Below are 22,499 nucleotides of genomic sequence, written 5' to 3'. Positions count from 1 at the left end.
TAAAGAAATATCAAAAGACAAAAATAACCTTATCTAACTAAATCATTATGAACAAAGAGTAAGGATAAAATAGTAAATTTAAGTAAAAGACAAAAATATTCAGACAACTTTTTAAATTCATTAGATTCAGGAAGGGCAAATTAGTAGTTTTACAATCTAAAGAAATGTCAAAAGACAAAAATAACCTCATCATGATGAACAAAGAGTAAAGATAAAATAGTAAATTTAAAGTGCAAAAGAAAAGTTACTATTTGGCATGCATTCCCACTTTTTATATATCTTTAAGTAAAGATATAACATCAAAATGACGCAGTTTTGGTGTTTTTCTCCAAAACGATGTCGTTTTGGAGGAAAACAAACACACACTCAGCTTGATTTATACAGAAGAGGGTTTCATCATATTCTCTCATCTCAGATTCTGTCTCACGACTCAAGTCTCACTCAGCGCCGTCCCTCTCTCTTGTTTCTCTCGTCGCCTTTGTCTCCCCTCTCTCTCGTCGTCTCTCTATCTCACAGCCTCACATGTTGAATGGCTGATGATCACGATCAGGTGAGTTTTTGTCTATTTATTTTTTAGTTTATGGGCTGCCTGCTTGTAGTTGTTGAGAAAGTAAAGGAAAAACTCATAGATTGTTGTAATTATTTTGCATATAAAAAAGCGGTTATAAAAACGCCGGTTATTGATTTTAGTAACCGCTAATTGCCGATTATAAAATAACTGCTAACCGCTTAAGCGGAGTGGTTGCGGTTATTAAAATTTAATAACCGCCTTAGGCGGTTATGGTTAGCAGTTTTAGCCAATAACTGCTAACCGGAACCGCTTGTACAACCCTAGTGTTCGGGTTGATATGTTTGACATGTTTATTAAATGGGTCGGGTTCTTGCTCTCTTCTTGAGCAAATTTCAGGAGAATACAGACTTCTACTCGACTCATAATTCATCTCTTACTTGACTTGTTTGATAGATTTAGCAATTAATTCCTTCAATTGCTCCTTAAATTTTGAGCCAAATCGCATAACTTGAGTGACTTTTTTTATCTTTTCCTCCAAACTGGGTTAGAGAAACCCCAAATTTAGTTTATAAAAATGACATATGTCATTTGAACATGTGATATGCAAATTTTTTTTTTAGTAGGGACAAAGTTGGAATAACTAATATTAAAAATGTATGTACATTTCACATGTTATTAAAAAAATGACACATATCATTTTTATAGACTAGGCTGAAGGAAGTTCTTCCAACCCAGTTTGGAGAAAAACTCTATCATTTTTTTTTTTTTTTTGGTTGCATTTACCCTTAGTTTTCAGCAATACTAGAATAAGAACATCTTAACACTGTAACCAAATAGATACTATTCTAATACCCAAACTTATATAACAGTCTAAACCAGAATATGTCTATCCATAGAATAACAGAATCTGGGCTAAGATGATATTAAACACATATCCAAACAGAACAGATTTACTACTAAACCAGAATAAACACAAAGCCTTAAATGAGGATAAGTATATCCTTGCACTGGAATAGGAATAAAATAACACACCTGGAGTGGATCTATCTTATAGCCAAACACCTCTTGTCTTCTTCACATTCCTTTTTCAACTTCCAGCACCTCTCCAAATGAACTTTCCAGCACCTTCACTTCACCGCATGATAGAATCGGACAGCACCACCACACTCAACTTTCGCACAGCCTCTTCACGACACTGGATAAGAATCCCTGCAGCCAAACAAGCTTCTTCTTCTTCTTCAAGGTAGCCAAATCGCACAGCCAAATGGCAGCACCACACACCTCCAACGGCCGCATATCTCAACACTGAAATCACCAGTTTCCACCGCACGACGCCGTGAAGTACGGAATCTCACCTTGCGCCGCCACAACAGCACTACGAGGACCAGCTACTGCAACCCACGGTCAGAAACTACAGATTTTTTGTTTTTTGTTTTTCTTAATGAATCGGCTAAACAGAGAAGGAACAAGGGAAAAACTCAAAAAAATTAAAATTTCCAAGAAAATCGAACTGCTCTGATACCAAATGATAGGACCCCTATCGATTAAAAATAAGAAAATATAGAAATTAAATCGAACCTCCAATCGACCACTTCAAGGGGATCGAACCTCCAATTGATCACTTTGAGGGGATCGGGCCTCCTTGATTGGTTTGCCATACGGCATTTACATCATATCTATAGGAAAAATCAAGCTAAATGTGAAACGAAATCTACCAAGTTAAGCATGACAACTAAGAAAAAGCAGTGTAGACCCTAGAAAAGCAATCACGTGCAGCAGGTATGAAAAAAAACATGACTAAACATAGTTTTTTCATTCACTCAGAATCAACGCTACACTCTGATACCATGAGAAAAACTAAATATAGCTACTGAGATATGAATGAGAAGAAATTATGTGTGTATTACTTAATGATAATCAATTTACATGATGGGGTATTTATACAAAAAAATTGGGTCACATAGCTGTTGTAAATTAATGTTGTAATCTTTTATACGTGGAAATTGTTTATGTAGAAGGAATGTTAACATTGCTGGTGGGGGATTTGCCTTTCTCATTTGACTTATGACTGTTGCACATATTTATTTTCTCTACAATAAAAAGTGAAGAGGAAAGACTTCAAAATGATTATGCAGATAAAAGATATGTGATGGAAATGTAAGCGTGAGTGACTTCAACAAGAGAGTTGCGGAGAAGCTGTTAAATAAGATTGGAGATGAAGCTGCTAATTCAGAGAGTTTTCTTTTCCTCATTCCCGAGTTGTTGAAAAGAGAAGTTCCCCTACCCCATAAAGGCTTAAAGGCTTAAATGGCGTCAAAAATTAAACCACAGTAAACGTTTGCTTTAGAGTTAAAGACAACGTTTCAATTAAAATAAATCTGGACCCTTCAATTTTTTAACAAAACATCTAAACCCTTCAACTTTTTAACGTTTGAACACTTTACTACAGCACAGAAGCCGGATCCGAGCGCAAATGGCAAGCACAAAACCAAGTCCTCCTCCTACGCTTCCGAAATCGGGAGCCATTTCTAAAGGCTACAACTTCGCCTCTACTTGGGAGCAGGTATCTGTGTTTTAATAGCATTGCGCTTTCTTGCTTCATGATATTCATATTTGAATTTGAAATCTTGCTTTGCTAAATCTCAATCTGTGCATTTTTGTGATCAACACCGCTTCCTCGTTTGATTTTGCTTTGCCGGTGCAGAATGCTCCTCTTACGGAGCATCAACAAGCGGCAATCGTAGCACTGTCTCATGCGGTTGCGGAGCGGCCTTTTCCGCTCAATCTGGCTCAAGATCATGTATCTCACCCGGATAATGCCTTGTCCGTATCCGTTTCCGTTAAGGATAGCTCTATCCGAGATTCCACTCCTACTATTCAACCATTCTTGGTCAATACAAACCAGGTATTAGATTATCGTTTGGTTCCATGATAAATGAGGCTCGCATCTAAAGCTTTTGGTTTGATTCATTGCCTTTCCTTTATGTTGCAGTTTTACAAGTGGTTTAATGATCTTGAATCAGCAATGAAGTCAGAGGTTAATGACGATTTCTCATTGTAGCATATTTGTCTGCATAGGATGTATGAATAAATGCTTATTTCACCTCATTCTTTTCTTTCCTTAGACAGAGGAGAAATATCAACAGTATGTAAACTCTTTAACAGAGCGCATACAGACGTGTGATGGTTTACTTGGTCAGGTTAGTCTATTTTGACATCTGTTGGATTCCTAAGCTTTAATTCTTCTATTTGGATTTGGATTTTTAAGATGCCTGAGTTCCCTTTTGTGCAGGTGGATGACACTTTACACTTCTTTGATGGACTACAGCAGGAGCATCAAGCAGTAGCTACAAAGACAAAAACTCTTCATGATGCGTGTGACCGGCTGGTGCGTTTTTCTCCCATTTCCTATACTTTCTTGTTTGATGTATAACTTGCCTAGAGTGTTGGCTCGAGTAAATCTCAATGTCACTTCATAAGTTTACAAATCTTTTGATAGTGTTGCTGCACTCTCTGGAGGTTCAACAAAAAACATGATCAAAGACTGATTGAATTTGAAATACTGGAGGCAGTAACCTTTGTTTAATATAGTTGACTTGTTGTCTCACTTTTCTGCTCATGTTGCAGGTAATAGAGAAGCAAAGACTGATTGAATTTGCAGAAGCACTTCACAGTAAGCTCAAGTACTTTGAGGAATTGGAGAATGTAAGGTTTGAATGCAATATTAACAAGAGTTTCAGTTTGTTTTGATTTTTTTTGTTAGTTGAAGAGACCCACAATAGAAAACATTACTGAAGTAATGGGAAAATATTTGGAACATTATTTTGATATATAGCAACTAGCAGCTTCCTACTTATAAAAGTCACTCTAGCTTATCCAAACTTCTACAAGGTTAAAAGAAAAACACTACTCTAAATGTTGGATTCTTGAGTTATCTCTAAATTAGGTTGGTCATTCATGTATCTTCTGTGGCAAGATATGTAGTAGCTGTGTGCGTACAATATCAATTATGAAAGCATCATCTTCATTAATTATCTATTTATTAGCAAAAATTGTGTGCAAAGAAATTCTAGAAGGTTCTGTTCATTTAAACAAAGTATAACATCGTTTAAATTAAGTATGGCGTCCTTTGAGGTTTTCTTCTTGTAAGGAGTTCTGGGGTGATGATGGTTCAATTCTTGTGAAAGAGTATATGTGAAGTTAGTGCTTGATCTAAGGTTATGCTCTTTTGGTTGACCATTGCTTTAAGCTGCATTCTTAGTGGGGAAGACTTGATTGACAGGAAATACTTTCTAGTAAACTGATGTTTTATGTCCAAAGAGGATGGGGAAGTAGTTGCAAATATTCTGTTTGTTTTTTCGTTAGTGGAAGAAGTTTGGCTTTCAGTTTTTACACTTATTCATGATGTTTTTATTTATATCTAGTTGTGATTGTTTAGGACTTGGTATATAACATTAGTCATCTTTAATTTTGAACATCACTGACATCCCTAATCTTGTTATTTTAGCTGACATGGATTGAGTTATATCATGTAGTGTTTGTTAGCCTCACTTGTTACTGCTGACCGGCTTAATCTCAATATCAATAACATCCCTAACCCTATTTTTTTAAACTGAGTATTATTTGTAGCCGTGATCACCTGTAAAATCATATAGTCTAACTGACCATTAATTTTTGAATATTGCTAATGTCACTAACCCTGTTGTGAGTATTTATTAGTAGTTGTGATCATCTGTAAAATGATGTAGTTTTTGTTAGCCTCAACTGCTAATGCTGAACAACTTAATTTGTTAAAAATGTCTTCCTTTCTCAGTTACTTTTGGTCTCTGTTTCTAACATTAATATCATTTTTGAACAATCTATTTCACTGTCTCTATTTTGTAGGCGTTTTTAGTATAACAGATTCTGAGTATATCATTTTTTATGTAGTATTTTTTATGTAGTATTTTTTTTCTTTAGTATCTATCAAGCTTGAAGTAAATTGAATATCATCATTTGAAGTTTATGTGAAGCACCTGTATACTTTGCCCATGGTCTTTGAACCAAATGGCTTCTCCACTTTTCATAAAGAAGGGTTAGAGGGTGAGGTTGTGGGTTGAACCTCTTATGGCTGGATGGGTTGTATTTATCTGTATGTATGTGTAAACACATAAACTTTGCATACTCTGTTCAGATAGAGTTATTTTACAGTCTTGGTTATTTGTTTTATGTAGAGATTACATAAAAGTTATGCCGCATAAAATAGCAATTTGCAATAATGTATTGCACTATGTGCAGATTTCATCCAATTTTTATTCTCCAAATATGAATGTTGGAAATGAGAACTTTCTCCCACTGCTCAAGCGGCTTGATGACTGCATTTTGTAAGTGGATGATTTTCAAAGTAAATATTTTTCAGTAATTCTTTGGTTCTGACATTACTCAGTTAAAAACAATGCAAGTTTGTTGTTGGGCCTGAGAATTATTAGTATTTGTAGGTAATGAAAAATGAGAATTCATCATTATTTGAACTCTGTGTATTTTAGGTATGTTGAAAGCAATCCACAGTATGCAGAATCCAGTGTTTACTTGCTTAAGTTCCGACAACTTCAGGTACACAAGTGATTCTGATGTTAATATTTTATAAGGTGATTGATTGGGTGAAAACTAACAATTGCCATCCTTTACTATTGTGTGAAACTTCTGCTAGTATGATTTGTTTTGATGTACAATAATCTTGAAATTTTCATGTTTGACAGTCTCGAGCTCTGGGCATGATACGTTCTCATGTACTTTCTGTTCTCAAAAGTGCTTTTTCTCAGGTGAAGTCATATGCAGTTGAATAATTGTAACACGCGCGTGCACACGCACAGATATATATAGAGATATGTAGGTAGTTTGCAGAGGGCTCAAGACTCAGTGAGATAGTCATTTCCTTTGACAGGTCCAAGCAGCAATCCGATCTAGCGGCAACAGCAAAGCAACTGTTTCTGAAGGTGTTGAGGCATCTGTTATATATGTTCGTTTCAAAGCAGCAGCGAGTGAGGTAACCATTTTCTTTGTGTTCAAAATAAAGCTGCTATTCGAACAGCAGATTTATTACAGATTACCCACTATGGCAGTTTGTGGAGTCGGGGCATTAGAAAATGCACAGTTCCTTTTAAATTCTTATTGGGATCTCTCTGATGTGGGAATCAGATGTGTCCTATAACTTGATCTTTTTTCCTGTAGAGGCAACTTAAGACATTATGTTTTTGCAGATTAAGCCAGTGCTAGAGGAAATTGAAAGCAGATCATCTAGGAAAGAATACGTTCAACTTCTTGCCGAATGCCATAAATTATATTGTGAACAGCGACTTTCCTTGGTGAGCTGATGATTGGTTGTTTTGAAAATAATTTTTATTATTTCATTGGTCCGTTGCTTTTAATCTTTTTTATTTTATTTTATTTTTATTTTTTGTTTTCCTGAGCAGTCAGTTGGTTTTAATCATATGTTTCTTTGGTCTTATGCTATCCAGGTTAGGGGCATAGTGCATCAACGGATATCTGAATTTGCGAAGAAAGAGGCATTGCCATCATTAACTAGATCAGGATGCGCATATCTAATGCAGGTAAGGGTTGATTATGATAAACTAATAAAAATAGAGGTTGTAGTCAATCCCATATGTCCTTGTTGATTAAAGTGAATACGAAGAATTGCATTTTTCAAATATGGTTCCTTCGCCAATTCTATTATGCGCTGGTGTCTCAGGCCTTAAAGTTTAGTGGTTGTACTCAAATCTTGGTTGGACGAAGTTTTTGCATATTTTAGATGGGTGAATGCTTATGAATTTTCTTCAAGGACTGGATTTTTAGTAATGAATCTCATATTTATATTATATTGTTATTTTATTTTGAGTCCATCTATGCAGTTGATTTGACTCTTCTTAAGCTAAAGTTTAAGCAATATTTGGTTTTTGTGACTTCGGGCCATGTATATGGAATGGATAATTCTCATATGATTTTCTTGTCTGTATGCACTAATTAAGAAATAATAAGAACTTTGACTCATTCACAATTTTATGGGGGCAAAAGGGAGTAACCTTCATCAAGTCAGATGAACCTGGTTCCCACAAGTTTTCACCCTTTATTCCATAATGAATGCGAGCCCTCATGAAAAGGTGCAGCAAGGTTACCATTGAGTGACAATTAGATTGGAGTTCCTTGCTACACTTCAATATTTTCTTTTTAATTTCTCTGCTTTCTTATTTCTTTTATTTATCAATAACCATAATTGTTCGTTAGATCCGTTTCCTTTTTTTTGGGACACTTTGATTGACACTGATATAAATTGCAGGTGTGTCAGCTTGAGCACCAATTGTTTGATCATTTTTTCCCATCTTCTTCGGAGGATGTTTCAAGTTTGGCTGCATTGATAGATCCTCTGTGAGTTTTCAAGCCTGCTTTTTTATAGCCTAATTTTTCTTTCCTTTTTCCCCTTTTCTTTTCCTATCATTTTATTTTCTATTCTATTGAGGTTAACATGAAATGGCCTAGCTTAGTGTTTTTACGTATGCCAAACTGCATAGCAATGAGTGAAAAGTAGCTCCCCCTAGTTCTGCAGAAGAAAAAACTTCACCTTTCTTGTGCCAAAGATGGACAAAACTCTGGTACGATATGGTGGTGACCAGGGCTGAAATCACTATGGAAAAAAAATTTCCCTTTATAAGATTAGGTTTATGGGGGAAAAGTAGAAGCTTCTTTTGTGCATGTCTGTACAATGTGTACAATAGAATGTAAGGTTCTTATTCTTTTATTTTATTTTTATTTTTTTTAAGAAATCGAGTTATCATTAAAAATGTAAGGCGTTCCCAAGTACCCAGGAAATATACAAGAGAAAACATATAGCTAGAAGAAGAAAAAAGAAAATGAAAATCATGGAAACTTAGGACCAAAGGAGAAATATGAGCAGCTGTCTACAAATAAAGTGTATTGAAGAAAAAAGACTTTAGCTTCTCTATTATCCTCCCGCGATCTTCAAAACTCCAATCATTCATTTTCCTTCAAATACACTATAAAAGACAAGAAGACACCATCTTCCATGCAGCAGCACTTTGAGTGCTATCATTAGTCCACCAACATGCATACAAGTCAATAACTCATCTAGGCATAACCCAAGAAAGCCCAAAGCGACTGAAGAAAGCATTCCATTAGGCACATGCCGCCTCATAATGGAGAAGAAGATCCACAAACTCCCCATTTTTTTTTTGCACATGCAGCACTTATTGATCACTATGACATGTTGCTTCCTAAGATTTTCCATGGTAAGGATATTTCCTAGGGCCATCGACCAGGCGAAGAAAAGTCGCCCTTACGGGAGCCTTAGTTAGCCAAATACTCTTTCAAGGGAAAAGAGAGCCTTCCTTGCAACCCAAGATACTATAGAAAGATCTAACATAGAACAATTTCATTTAGGGGGGGGGCCAACCAAAGCTTATCTTCACCTACCCGTCTCATTCTGGCTGTATACAGCAAGCAAAAGAATGAAGCAAACCTCCACTTCCCAATCATGAGCTGCTTTGACAAAATTAACGTTCTACTGATTGGACCCACTAGAAACCTCCAAGTGAGCCGCTACGGAATTATAGTTCACACACTCATAACCCAATAAAATTGGAAAGCCTTTAGGGCCTCGTCTCCACTATACAAACCATGTGAGAATCTAACCTTGGATCCATCTCCCACCTCAAATCTAGTGCCTACGTGCCTTTTATGGTGTTTATGGAGGGAAATGAATGACATAAGTTTTGAGGGCTAGGAGAGGACTTTGGAGGAGATTAAATCATTGTTCTTCAAAACCTTGTATTTGTGATAGCTGCTCATGTGTCTCATGTGACAAATAGCTATGGTGATTTTCTTGTTATGTTTGCTTCTTCTAGTTAGGTGTTACCCTTTGTATACTTTGTGTACTTAGGGGCCCCTTACACTTTTAATAATATTTGTCGATTACTTATAAAATAAGGGTTAAATACTTTTTTGCCCCCTGTGTTTTAATAGCTTTATGTTTTGCCCCCTCGGTTTCATTTTGTTTCACAAATAGTACCTCGATAATGGATAAAAACATAGTATATCCGTCTAAATTTCATCCAAAAATTGACGGAAATCCACTTCAGCACTCCTAAAAAATGGACACATGTTCATATACCTAATTAGAAATAAAAAAATAAAAAAATAAAATAAAATGATTAAAAACATTAGAAAATTAAATTAAATTAAAAAAAAAAAATTCCATTAATGATTTTTGTACTCTTGAGCTCTTTTTTTTGATGTTGAAGTTATTCAATGAAGATTTTGTTTGTTTATTCTTATCATGAGGTTATATGAAATTCTTATGACAATGATAACTGATCCTGCAGGTCTACATATTTGTATGATACACTCCGCCCAAAACTTATTCATGAAACAAATATTGATTTTCTGTGTGAACTTGTTGATATCCTCAAAGTTGAAGTTTTGGGAGAACAACTAAATAGGCGGAGTGAATCGTTAGCTGGGCTACGCCCTACATTACAAAGAATTCTAGCGGATGTTCATGAGAGGTTGACTTTTCGTGCTCGAACACATATTAGTGATGAGGTGCTTTTTATTCTTCATCTTTTGTTCATATTAATTCTTCAATGTATACACCTGCCATTTTTAAAAAAATTTCAAAATATTCCTTGTTCGCTGGCTTTCAAAGCTTGTTCACTGATTTTGGTGCATTTATTTTCTATTACTATGAAGTAGAAGAAAGGAGATATACTTCATTTATCCATTTATTTTCTTGTTTTATTTTTTACTATAAGTAGATATACTATAGACCCCTAGGGATAGTTAAATTGGTTGGGGACCACGCATCATGAAGTGGGGGTTACTAGTTCGAATCTCTCCTTCTCCCTCCCATTGGGGCCAATTACTTGTAAAAAAAAAAAAAAAACTTCTATTATGATGTGGTACTTTAAAATGAGTGGTCTTTTACTTATCAAAAAAGAAAAAAGAAAAAGAGTAGTCTTTTCATTTAACTGAGTACGAGGATCATGTTAGACCATTGATGCCATTTTTTGAGGCTATTGTTGGGGGAACAAATGGAAATGGGAAACTTGATTCCTTCCTGTATGATCATTTACATGGTGATCATTATGGTAAACTGAATACTGTTGATCTCTTTGATGTAGTTTAGAAAAATACATTTTTCTTTGTTTTCTGCCTGGGAAATTACTGACTCAAGATTGATTACAAAGAGAATCGCAATGCTATGCTACTATGTATGAATGAGTTTGCAGACTACATGTCTAGAAACCATAAATGTGCTTGTGGAGGGATCAGAATGATAGTATTAGTTTTCTGAAGTTGCCATGTCACTGGATGTTTGTGTCTTCCACTTTCTTTCTTTTTTTGGTGAGATGCCCAAAAGGCTAAAACCTCTCCAGAGTTGCCAAAAAAAAAAAAATAATAAAATTGATTGGGGCAATCTGAAGTAGCTGCTATACTAAGATCTTGTTGCTTCTTATGTAGATAGCGAACTATATGCCTTTCGATGAAGACTTGGATTACCCTGCGAAGCTGGAACAATCTGTTGAGAATAAATCAGAAACTTCTGCTGTATGTGCCTTACACTGCCTCCTTTTTTACCTTATACTAAGAAATGTGCCTTTAATACTTATGTTGCTTGGTAAAGATTCATTTGTGTAGTTCTGTTGTCCGGCATATCAGAATAAGCGTCTCCTTACTAATTTGGAGGATCTAATCTAATAATTTTAATAATTTTAACTTTCATTTTCTCCTACCATTCTCTTGGGAAAAATTTCTGCATGTAATATGGCTTGCTGACAACCTACAAACACGCGCACACACACGGACACATATATACTTCATTCACTGAAGCCTGAACTACGGTGTAAGTTGGACACCTGCTGATGTCCAACTTGCAGGATTGTTAGACCTACAGATGTGGTTGAAGCTGATCATTCTCTCCATTGGTTGTGGTCTGAGTGGAGATGTGTGTATACACACTTTATTCACTGAGGTCTGAACGACCATGTACGTTGGACACCTGGTGTCCAACTTGCAGGAATGTTGAGACTTGCAGATGTGGTTGAAGCTGCTCATTCTCTCTATTGGTTGTGGTCCAAGTGGAGAGGTGTGCTATGCCACTTGTGGATCATCTATTCACTTTTTAACTCCCTGATATAAAGCTTAAATCCTTCTTGAATAACATTCTTGCATATTTATTCCTGCTTGTTTATCAAATTTTAGGCGGAGGAAAACCCAGATGTATATAAAACGTGGTATCCACCGTTGGAGAAAACTCTTTCGTGTCTTTCAAAGTTGTACCGCCGCTTAGAAGCAGCAGTTTTCACTGGTTTAGCACAGGTATTTAATCTTTGGATTGTAAATTTTGCTATGCAAGTCATCTTTTATATTTCCTTGTTTATTTTGTTTAAAATTTGGCTTTTTGGATTTTTTTATCAGGAAGCAGTAGAAGTTTGCTCCATATCTATCCAAGTGAGTAGTGAAAGAAACAATTATCTATTCAGTAGAATGCAATACTGCCACTGGGAAGTCCTTTGTGCATTAGTGCCATGTAACATACAATATTTATGATGTTATCCATATCAGTTGAAAATCAAGTTGTTCTTACATGACTGTGTTATCTTTGGAAAGAAGGGATTTTATTTCCTTCATAGGTTGACCTACTTTTAATGGTTTTTATTCAAGCGGGTCAACAAAAAACCACGTTTTGTGTAGCAGCTTGTTATGAGTTTTGTAATTTGTGCTTCCTGCTATCTGCTACAGAAAGCAAGCAAACTTATTGTAAAGAGATCATCACCAATGGATGGGCAGCTCTTCCTTATAAAGTATCTGCTTATTTTAAGGGAGCAGGTGATCTCTATTTTCTCTCCTTTTTGTTTCCCTGGTTGTTATTCTATTAGACAATATTATTTAAGGGATTACTGATAACTTGTGGTCTTCCAGATTGCACCTTTTGATATTGAATTCTCAGTTACACATAAGGAACTTGATTTCTCCCATTTGCTGGTAGGTATCTCTGAGGCTAAAGCTCTCCTTTAGTTGAGATCATAATCTAGTGTTTCTTGTATCTGCATCTGAATAAATCACATGCTTGAGCACTCCATCTGTTAAGCCTTTTTTTTCCCCTGTTTTACCATTTTTGCATTGTGAATAAATTGCATGCTCTTGTGCATTATAATTTAACTTGATGATCTTAGACTTCCATGATTCTTGTCCATTATGTGTGTTGGAGTTATTTGTTAGAGGATTAGTAAACTCAAGTCATTTGGTTCTATTGGGATTGAACCTCAAATCTGGTCTGGACTTTCTTCATTTTGTTTAGCTTCTACAAGTTTTGAGTACTTTTACTTTGTAAAGGTCAAACAGAAATCAAAAAGGCTGTAGCAGGGTGCTGCAATCTATTCTGTTGATTCTTGAATAGATTTTTATGTATTAGAAGGGAAAAAAGTGGTTCAGTTGTTAGCTTAATAGTTTGGTCTCCAGTCTTCATTTGAATGCTTTTTTCCAGAGGTAATTTACCAGAAAATAATCTCTTAAATTCCCTAAAGTAACATTTACATAGAATACATAGAATAATTAAGCTGTGATGGCATAAAAAGGCTGAAAGTATTAAATAATCATCCTTCAAGGTGTTGTAGGATTATTTTCTGAAATGTGGTGCATTAAAGGTTGAAAAAGAAAAAGAAAAAGAAAACCTTTTTGATCATAGAGTTCTCTGGGTAATATTTCTTCCACCGTTTAGGTTTGTCATTTGATCAGATTTTTTCCTAATTAGAGAAGTTCTATTATCTTTCACTTCACTGGATTCTTATTTTGGTTTAATTCTACTGTCAGGAACATTTAAGACGAATACTTAGAGGTCAAGCCTCTTTATTTGACTGGTCAAGATCAACTTCGTTGGCAAGGACTTTGTCTCCCCGAGTTTTGGAAAGTCAAATAGATGCCAAGAAGGTTTGTGACTTTGCCTTGCAACACAATCTTTATAATAGTTGTTTATACAGCATATTTCTTGGTTGACATTTTGACGGCATGTGGTACTTCCCCTCCCATGGTTTGTTTGGAAGGCAAGAGAATAAATTGTGTTCCTGAGAAAAAAAGGTCATTGAAGTGTACTTCATAATGAAGACATAGAACTTATATTCTTAACTCATTCAATTAAATTTTTATATATAATTTCATTGATCTTTTGCGATGACTTTTAGCTTTTAATTAATATACTATTACACTTGATGGTGATACTGATTATACTTTCTGCAAAAGCTTTGGTCACTGAAACCTGTTGGTGCCATTAATTTGCGCATCTTTAATTTATCAGTTGGTTACCTGTTATATGCTGTGGATTTTGACTATGCTATCACCGACTCATGATTTTATGTGACCATGGTGCTTGGTTAGTTTCTCTTTAAATTATGATACCAACTGCTCCAACTAATGATTTTAGAGAATAACTGAATTTCTGTGGATGGCTGATTGTCAATTTTATTTCATGTTTGGTTGATACTGTTATATTTGTTGGAACTATTTCCTTGTATTGCTATTTTCCTTACTTCCGGGTAACTCTAATATGTGGCGGGTACTCATTTATTTGCAGGAACTTGAGAAAAGCCTAAAAGCAACTTGTGAGGAGTTCATTATGTCAGTCACTAAGCTAGTTGTGGATCCTATGCTTTCATTTGTTACCAAGGTTTGTCTATTTCCTCATTAGGTATGTTGTTAAGCTGACTTCAGAATATAATGCTGAAAACTTCACTAGTTAGCAAATTGAGAGATTGACCCTATATATTTTGACTGGTCATTTTTGACATGATACGCGAACTCTACACAAAATTTGCAGATTATGATTGAAGAGTTTGACCCGTTTAATTAAATGGGACAGGTTAGGTTGACTTATTAATCTTTTTTTTTTTTATAAGTAATAATCTGTTTTATAAAAAAGCGTAAAGGTGCCCCAAAGTACACTGGGAGTATACAACATGATCACTTAACTAAAAAGGGAAAAACGAACAAGAAAATCATCATAACTAATCGACACCGGAAAGACATGTGCCACGGTCCAGAGATACAATGTATGAAAACAAGAGGCTAATATGTCTTCCCATGTCCCTTCCAAATCCCCAAAGCACCTTTTATTCCTTTCCCTCCATAAACACCAAAAGAAACAAGTAGGCACCATTTTCCAAACAGCGGCACTCCCCCTCCTCCCCGAAGACCACCAACAGGCGAGTAAATCCGAGACCCGTCTTGGCATCACCTAAGACAACCCAAACCGTCCAAAAAAAGTATTCCACAAAGCATAAGCAACCTCGCAATGAAGAAGAAGATGGTCCACCGTCTCCTCACTCCTCTTGCACATGCAACATCTGTTCGTCACAATCACCTGTTGCTTTCTGAGGTTATCTAAGGCCAAAATTTTGCCAAAAGCCGCTGACCACACAAAAAAACTCGCCCTCGGAGGAGCTTGTGTACGCCACACACTCTTCCATGGGAATCCTCTTCCTTCCAATGAAGAGTAGAAAAGCTTGACCTTGAAGCGGCCTCTTTTGAAAGGGTTCCACCACAACCTATCTTCACACCCTTGCCTCACTTGAGTAGAATGTAACACCTGAAAAAAAGAGGTCAAAACATCCACCTCCCAATCATGAGCCTCTCTAGAGAAACTAACATTCCATTGGTTAGAGCCACCCAGCACTTCCAAATGCTCCGCAACTGAGGCGTCCTTGGCACAAGCAATGCTGAATAGGCCTGGAAAAGCTACCTTGAGAGCCGTATCCCCACACCACCGATCATGCCAGAAGCGAACTCTAGTCCCATCCCCTACCTCAAATCGAGTAAACCCTTTGAAGGTGCCCCACCCTTTCCTGATGTTCTTCCATAACCTCACCCCCAACGCTCCTCTCGGCTCCAAGGAGCACCACCCTCCCCAAAGGCTTCCAAATTTCGCATCCACCACAGTCCTCCACCAAGCATCTCTCTCCATTCCATAGCGTCACAACCATTTCCCTAAAAGGGCGCGATTGAACACCATTAGGCTTCTGATACCCAACCCGCCCTCCTTAATTGGATTACAAACCTTCGACCCCTTCACCAGGTGGTACTTGAACTCCTCTCCTAGACCCCCCCATAGAAAATCCCGCTGCAACTTCTCAATCCGCTTAGCAACACTCACCGGGATGGGGAAAAGAGACAAAAAGTAGGTAGGCAAGTTGGCGAGAGTGCTCTTGATAAGCGTGACTCTTCCACCCTTCGACAAATACGACCTTTTCCACCCAGCCAGCCGACGTTCTATCTTCTCTATGACTCCATCCCAAATATGTTTAGCCTTACAAGAGGCCCCTAGCGGCAGACCCAGGTACTTTACTGGCAAAGAAGCAACCCCACACCCTAGAACACCGGCTAACCTGTCCACTTGCTCCACATTCCCCACTGGAATTAACACTGACTTTGCCAAGTTAACTTTCAAACCGGAAGCAGCTTCAAACAGCAAAAACAAATTCCGCAAATAGCGTAGCTAGGTGGGCCTAGCATTGCAAAAAATCAACGTATTGTCCGCAAACAAAAGGTGTGAGAGAGTAATATTACCAACCTGAAACCCCTCTATTAGTCCCCCATTGACTGCCGCCAAAATCATCTTACTTAGAGCTTCCATCACAAACACAAACAGCAGAGGAGACAGGGGATCCCCTTGTCTTAAACCCCGGGAACTGCTAAAAAAGACATTAGGAGAACCATTGATCAGAATCGAAAACCGCACTGACGAAATGCAATGTTCTATCCAAGAGCACCAAATCCCACCAAATCCACCCCTCTTGAGCAAATATAACAAGAAACCCCAATTCACGTGATCATAAGCTTTCTCCAGATCCATTTTGCAAATAATCCCTGGCTCCCCAGATCGCAACCGACTATGAAGACATTCATTGGAAATCAAGATCGGATCTAGGATCTGCCTCCCCTTGATAAAGGCCCTTCGAGACTGAGAAATAATCTTCTCCAGAACTACCTTCAATCTATTTGTTAAGACTTTAGCTATGATTTTGTAGATACCTCCCACGAGGCTAATAGGCCGAAAGTCTTTAAGATTGGTAGCGCCGGGAACCTTCGGAATAAGTGAAATGAACGAAGTATTGAGGCTCTTCTCAAACATCCCTCCTGCATGAAATGCACTAAACACGTTCATAACATCCTCCCTCACCACCTCCCAACAAGCTTGAAAAAAGGCCATAGTAAACCCATCGGGGCCTGACGCCTTATTACCGTTCATTTTAAACACTACCTTTCTAACCTCGTCCTCTTCGAAGTCTCTCTCCAACCAACTAGCCTCCGCCTCCGAAATGGAATCAAATGAAATACCCTCTACCACGGGCCTCCAATGACATTGCTCCGAGAAAAGTTTTTGATAGAACTCGACTACATGCTCACTAATCTCGGTCGGATTGGAAGTGATGTGATCCCCAATCATGAGAGTATCCATAGAGTTGCGTCTTCTGTTAGAATTTGCTATGGAGTGGAAAAACTTAGTACACTTATCACCTTCCTTCAACCACATCACCCTTGATTTCTGCCTCCAACTCACCTCCTCCATAAGCGTGCAATTCTCTAGGTCTCGAGTCACTTCCGCCTTCCTCGTAACCTCCCCCTCATCCAAGGCCCTACTTGCTTCGTTCACATCCAACAACCGAAGCTCTTCAAGAAGCATCCTCTTATTCCTGTCAATATTACCAAACACCTCCTCATTCCAAGTCTTCAAATTCAACTTCAGGGCCTTAATCTTGACTTATTAATCTTATACCCATATCTCTACATGACTCGAACCTAACATGTGATACTTAGGGCTGACAATTTTTGACAACCTACGAACTCCACACGAACCCAATACGAAATTAGCAAGATTGGGTTCAAGGCTCTGACTTATTTAATTAAATGGATTGGGTTATGGTTGACCTGTATAATTTTATACTTATGCGTTGACACGACCTAAAGTGAACACAAATGCCACCCCTATTGAATATTAAGTATGAAGGCAGCTAAAAATCAAAGTGTCTTGTGATATAGGGGAAGGTCCATCTAATGTGCGTGTATCCAAAGAAGTAGAAGTGAGAAAATTTACTTCAAAAGAAAAAAAAGAAAAAGAAAAACAGATGTCACTTGGCTTATTCCCGGGGAAAGACACGAGAAAATTTACATCATTATGGAATAGAAAACCTTGCTCCTCTTCAATTCCACTTTTTTTTTGGGTACTTCTAAGATGACCTCATAGAAGTCTACAAATTATGCACAAAAGTATCATAAAAACCAGTTTCGCCATATGATTTCTATTATTAAGGTGCAAGTTTACTGTCTAACCATTATAATTAGTAATAAGTCGAACATCAGACATTTAAATTCTCTCATATATTACCTACAACCTGTTTTCCATGTATTGCTTATGAAAAAGAATCTCTCATATAGAATGTAAATGTTACCAATTTGTTTTGTAGGTGACAGCTGTGAAATTTGCACTATCCTCGGGCAATCAGAATCAAAAGCTAGAGTCGGTTATGGCCAAACCACTTAAGGATCAAGCTTTTGCTACTCCAGATAAGGTGGCTGAACTTGTTCAGAAGGTATGTCATGAAGTTTTATTGATTTATGACATCTCAATAAAAAAAGCTATTTGTTGATTTTAGTTGAGCGAGGAACATTCTCTAAATTGTTTTCCCATTTTCTCTTTGCCAATGCAAACTATATTAAACGTGAGGATGTTACATGATAAATTCTTTTCAAGCATGCACATGTGCGTGATAGATCTTGTATGAAAGGATTTGGCATAACATGTTTGATTTCCAGGGTCATTTTGTTTGGTATCCAAATGGACATTGTCTAAGTCATGCTTAAGATGTTCGAGGCTCACTTGTTTTGATTCTGTATAATTGGAACAGGTAAGCGCTGCTATACAGCAAGAGTTGCCGCCAGTTATGGCAAAGATGAAGCTCTATCTGCAGAACCCATCAACACGAACAATACTTTTCAAACCAATAAAGTAAGTTTATTGGTTCATGTTTTGTCTTTCTTTCCTAGGTTATTTTAAACAGCTGTCAACCCTATATATATGGTTTGATTATTTGCTCCTAACCTGAAGTTGATTAGGGATATGCTTAAATTATTATTATTTTTTTAAATTATTCTGGAAGGCTATCTGGGAAGATACCCACATATGTTTAAATTCTATAATCATTGTAATTGCATTCTTTTTATACATATTTTCGGTTGAATAAAATATGTACCATAAGCATCTTTGATTCTATTCATTGTGACTTATGTCAAATTTTCTTCTTGCTCAGTTGAATGAAAATTTATCATAATCAAGTGCTTTCCCCCCTTTTTATTTGGGTAAATACAGGACAAACATCGTGGAAGCCCATGTACAGGTACAATCCATGTTAAAAGCAGAATACTCCCCTGAAGAGATACAAAACATCATCAATATGGTGTCTATACAGGATCTGCAAGCACAACTTGATAATCTCCTGTAAGGTAAACTCGCAATGCCCGTTGAATTACTTGATGCCAAATCTTCCATCAATCAGATGATCTTGACATACAGCGGAGTATTAGGCTTGCCACTATGGATCCTTGACGTTGGTGATAGGTTTATAGGAAATTAAAATGTTCATTATCTCCATCAATAGTTACTCTTTCTTATAGCCAATGTTGCTTTTGATAATACTCGCATGACAATTATAAGTCGGTAAGGAGATGGAATCTGATTGATTTGAGTCTATTCACATTTTATAAAGATTCAATTTTATGTCGCGCGAGGCTTTCCAAATAGTGATATAATTTTAATAGAAAAGGAAAAAAAAAAAAAACTAATTCTTCTGTTTAACAGGCATAAAGTTATGTTGACATACCAATCTACCAATATGAAACTCAAGCGTTGTCTATGTATTTCTCTTCAACGGTGAAGGGTATGTTTGGTATGCGGAATGGTTATTACGTTAAGGAAAAAAGAAGAATTCTTTATTAAGTTGCGAGAATGGTATTAAAGTACTTATATACTCTTAAAACTTGGATAGCCATTCTACTATTTTTTATTTTTATTTTTTTAAGTGAGGGGGAGGGAGAAGGGAAATTACAAGAACACAAATGAAAATGACAGAGAAATTCTAGTAACAGCTGGGAATGAGTCAAATAAATGACTTGGCCCATCAAGCAAACCGAAATGGCCAAAATAGGCTGTAATAAACATATATATTTCGTAAATGGAACAACACCCCAAAGGGTAGCCGACATAACCATCAGTGGTCGGAAAAGAACAACATAGCCGACCATCAGTAGTCGAAAAGGAGAGGAAGATCTCTATAAAAAATACAAAAAAAAGGCCAGATCAATGATCTAGCCTAGAAAATGAACACTGAACAAAAAAATACAAGGAAATACAAAGAGACAACAAATACAAGCAAATAAAACATAATAAAATCTCTTCAACCTAAAATCAGTAACCCCAACGGTGGAGATGGTTGAGACGCGATAGATGGAGGAGATGAAGCCGGAGACGATGGTGGAAGGACGTGATAGGTGGCGGGGCCGCCATGGAAAACGAGATCGAACTTCAAAGAAACCAAATCGGAGACCCATGACAAAACCGAACGAAAAGGCTGTAGCCGTGGCTTTGAGGAGGCGAAGGAGCGGCGGATAAGGGTCTGGTGTTGGGATTTCAGGCGGAAATGGGATAAATCGCACAAGGTGATGGATAAAACCGGAGAAAAAAAATCACCGGTGAGAGGCATAATAGAGAGAGAGAGGAGGATGAGGAATAGAAGAGGGGAGGAGGGGGTGGGAAGAACCAGGACAGCCGTTCTTCCCACCCCAAGTCTTGCTTTTCTCTTTCTGGAGGCGCTAGAGAGAAAAATAACACCTTTAATGGCACATGAGTTGGATAGCCACTCTCATGACCATAAGTGAATGACTATTCTTAAAATTAAGGAATAGTTATTCCTCTCAATCATTCTCTCATGGGTCATAGGAATGGCTATTTCGAGGCTATTTTATTTCACATTCTTTTATTTTCAATCAAAGTTATTTCTTTTTCTAGTGGAATAACCATTTTGTGTACCCAATCATAACCTAAATGTTGCCGCTTTATTATGAAGCTTCTTTGAATTCTAAAACTAATGGGATTTTTGTCATATGCACAAAAAGTTGCATAAAATGTTGTCATGTTTACATTCTTGGTATATCAACATCTCTTAAAATAAAATCACGACAAGGGAAAATCTCTTTTGACTCTGGTGGTAGGGATTCCCTGGTGACTCCCAACTCTTGCGAAGGTGGTTTGCGAAGATTTCTCTTATCTTTGCGACCATCTCCTCCCATCCTATGGATGCAGTTGGGGTGATGAAAAAGTAAAGCAGGCCACTCCCCCTCCCTATATCATATGGGAGTTATGGTAGGTTTTGGGGGAACCCTCCTTGAGAAGGTGGTGGAGCCCGTTGAACCTTCCAAGAGGTGGGTTGTGGGGAACTCCCCTACCCTTGACCACCCTGGTGACTTATACCCTTTCCCCACCTAACATGATAGAGGCTATGAATAAGTATAATCGTAAGAAAAGTAGACGTATCAAGAAGAACATACCACAAGGTGAATAAAGCCGTTATACGCAGCCGGTTTTTCAAATGAAAAGAATAAATAAAAAATACAAGTAATTCTTTTTATTTTTCTGGGCCAGACCAAAAAAAAAAAAAAAATCTAGTTTCAACATTTTGAGCAGTACTAAGTAGACACGAGTTGCATGTACAACTTCGGAACACTACTAGTAGCTTTCTTTATTTTATTTTTAAAAAATTTAGGGAACTAAATTACTTTTTTGTTTTTTAATTTAAATAAACTTCACAATAACTCCTCTTAGCCTTATCATTTCTTTGTACCATTTAAATATTCTTTCAAATAAATGCTTAGGGGGATAGAAAGAAAAAAGGAAAAGTGTAACACCCTGGTCCAAATAATATGATATAGTCCGCTTTGGGCCTCAGCTTGCAGAGTTTTGTTATTGGGTTATCCCAAAAGACCTCATACCATTTAAAGAGAGCATGTTTTATATAAACACATCTCATTTTTCATACCCAGGCAATATTTGACGCCACAAAAAACTATTTAAATATTCAGTTCAAATAAATGCCTGAGGAAAGAATTTTTTTTTTAAAAAAAAAATTAAAAGTTTTTCTTCCATTTAAATAAAGACCCGTTGTTACTGCTCTTATGGTGAAAGATTGCCCTGCATTCAAAAATACAAGTGGATGAACATTTAATAAAACTGGTGTCAAGAGCCGTCTGGATCAGAATAATATTGTGCTTTAAAACAAAGCTTTGTAAGGGTAAAACATAGAATGGCCCATGCAGGTCTCGAACCTGCGACCTTCGCGTTATTAGCACGACGCTCTAACCAACTGAGCTAATAGGCCAGATGCAAAGTTCGCTACAGTCTCATTATAAAACAAAATAAATATTAATGTAAGCTTTTGTTTTGTTTTGCTTCTTTTCTAGAAAACACCATTGGTGTTGACGTGTTGGTGTTTCGGTCATTCACCGATTTCTTTTAATTAACAGTAGGATTTATTTATTTTTCTGTCTACATTTTTTATGATTTTTTTTTTTGGTATTTTTATTTTTTATGATGTTAGTTTCAATCGTATGGAATTTAAATCAATGCACTAATTATTGCCTTTAATTAATTTGTAAGAATTTCTTTTCTAAAGCAGTTACGGTTGCCGCTAGCTGTAACTGTCTAAAGCAGTTATTAATTCTAACCATACTACAATTTTCTCACTAAATGTAGAAATAAAAAACAAAAAATCTCAAATACTACCAGTACTCCTCTTCCAAAAAGAATAAAGAAATTCTTAAAAATAAAATACTAAAAGTTGATAATTACAAAACATTACACACTACAAAAGCGCCGAATTTCTTGGCTTGTCATGAA

The 22,499-nt window shown here is 36.8% G+C and overlaps 1 protein-coding gene and 1 non-coding gene across 5 annotated transcripts; one reads left to right on the top strand and one right to left on the bottom strand.

The window, feature by feature from the left end:
• Positions 1 to 1,608: 1,608 nt before the first annotated feature.
• On the top strand, positions 1,609 to 19,333 carry LOC132170376 (conserved oligomeric Golgi complex subunit 3-like). Of its 4 annotated transcripts, none has more exons than XM_059581333.1 (26): positions 1,609 to 1,914; positions 2,647 to 2,841; positions 2,966 to 3,074; positions 3,216 to 3,416; positions 3,504 to 3,548; positions 3,637 to 3,711; positions 3,804 to 3,899; positions 4,139 to 4,216; positions 5,789 to 5,874; positions 6,037 to 6,103; positions 6,250 to 6,312; positions 6,435 to 6,536; positions 6,751 to 6,855; positions 7,009 to 7,101; positions 7,827 to 7,915; positions 9,886 to 10,105; positions 11,024 to 11,110; positions 11,765 to 11,881; positions 11,981 to 12,013; positions 12,305 to 12,391; positions 12,485 to 12,547; positions 13,376 to 13,492; positions 14,133 to 14,225; positions 18,019 to 18,144; positions 18,460 to 18,560; positions 18,921 to 19,333. In XM_059581333.1, exons 2-26 carry the CDS (start codon positions 2,819 to 2,821, stop codon positions 19,051 to 19,053), a joined length of 2,409 nt encoding a protein of 802 aa, XP_059437316.1. In that variant the 5' UTR covers positions 1,609 to 1,914; positions 2,647 to 2,818; the 3' UTR covers positions 19,054 to 19,333. The 4 variants fall into 4 exon arrangements, with proteins under 4 accessions (XP_059437316.1, XP_059437318.1, XP_059437320.1 ...); XM_059581335.1 differs by having other exon boundaries at positions 2,961 to 3,074; XM_059581337.1 differs by lacking the exon at positions 2,647 to 2,841.
• A 2,574-nt stretch (positions 19,334 to 21,907) lies between these two features.
• On the bottom strand, positions 21,908 to 21,981 carry TRNAI-AAU (transfer RNA isoleucine (anticodon AAU)). The gene has a single exon. It is a non-coding gene; the product is annotated as a tRNA-Ile (tRNA).
• Positions 21,982 to 22,499: the final 518 nt, after the last annotated feature.

The sequence above is a fragment of the Corylus avellana genome, chromosome ca2 (assembly GCF_901000735.1).
Source record: "Corylus avellana chromosome ca2, CavTom2PMs-1.0".
Classification (NCBI taxonomy): domain Eukaryota; kingdom Viridiplantae; phylum Streptophyta; class Magnoliopsida; order Fagales; family Betulaceae; genus Corylus; species Corylus avellana.
The sequence above is the reverse complement of the archived record's forward strand: the minus strand, read 5'-3'. Positions and strand labels throughout refer to the sequence as shown.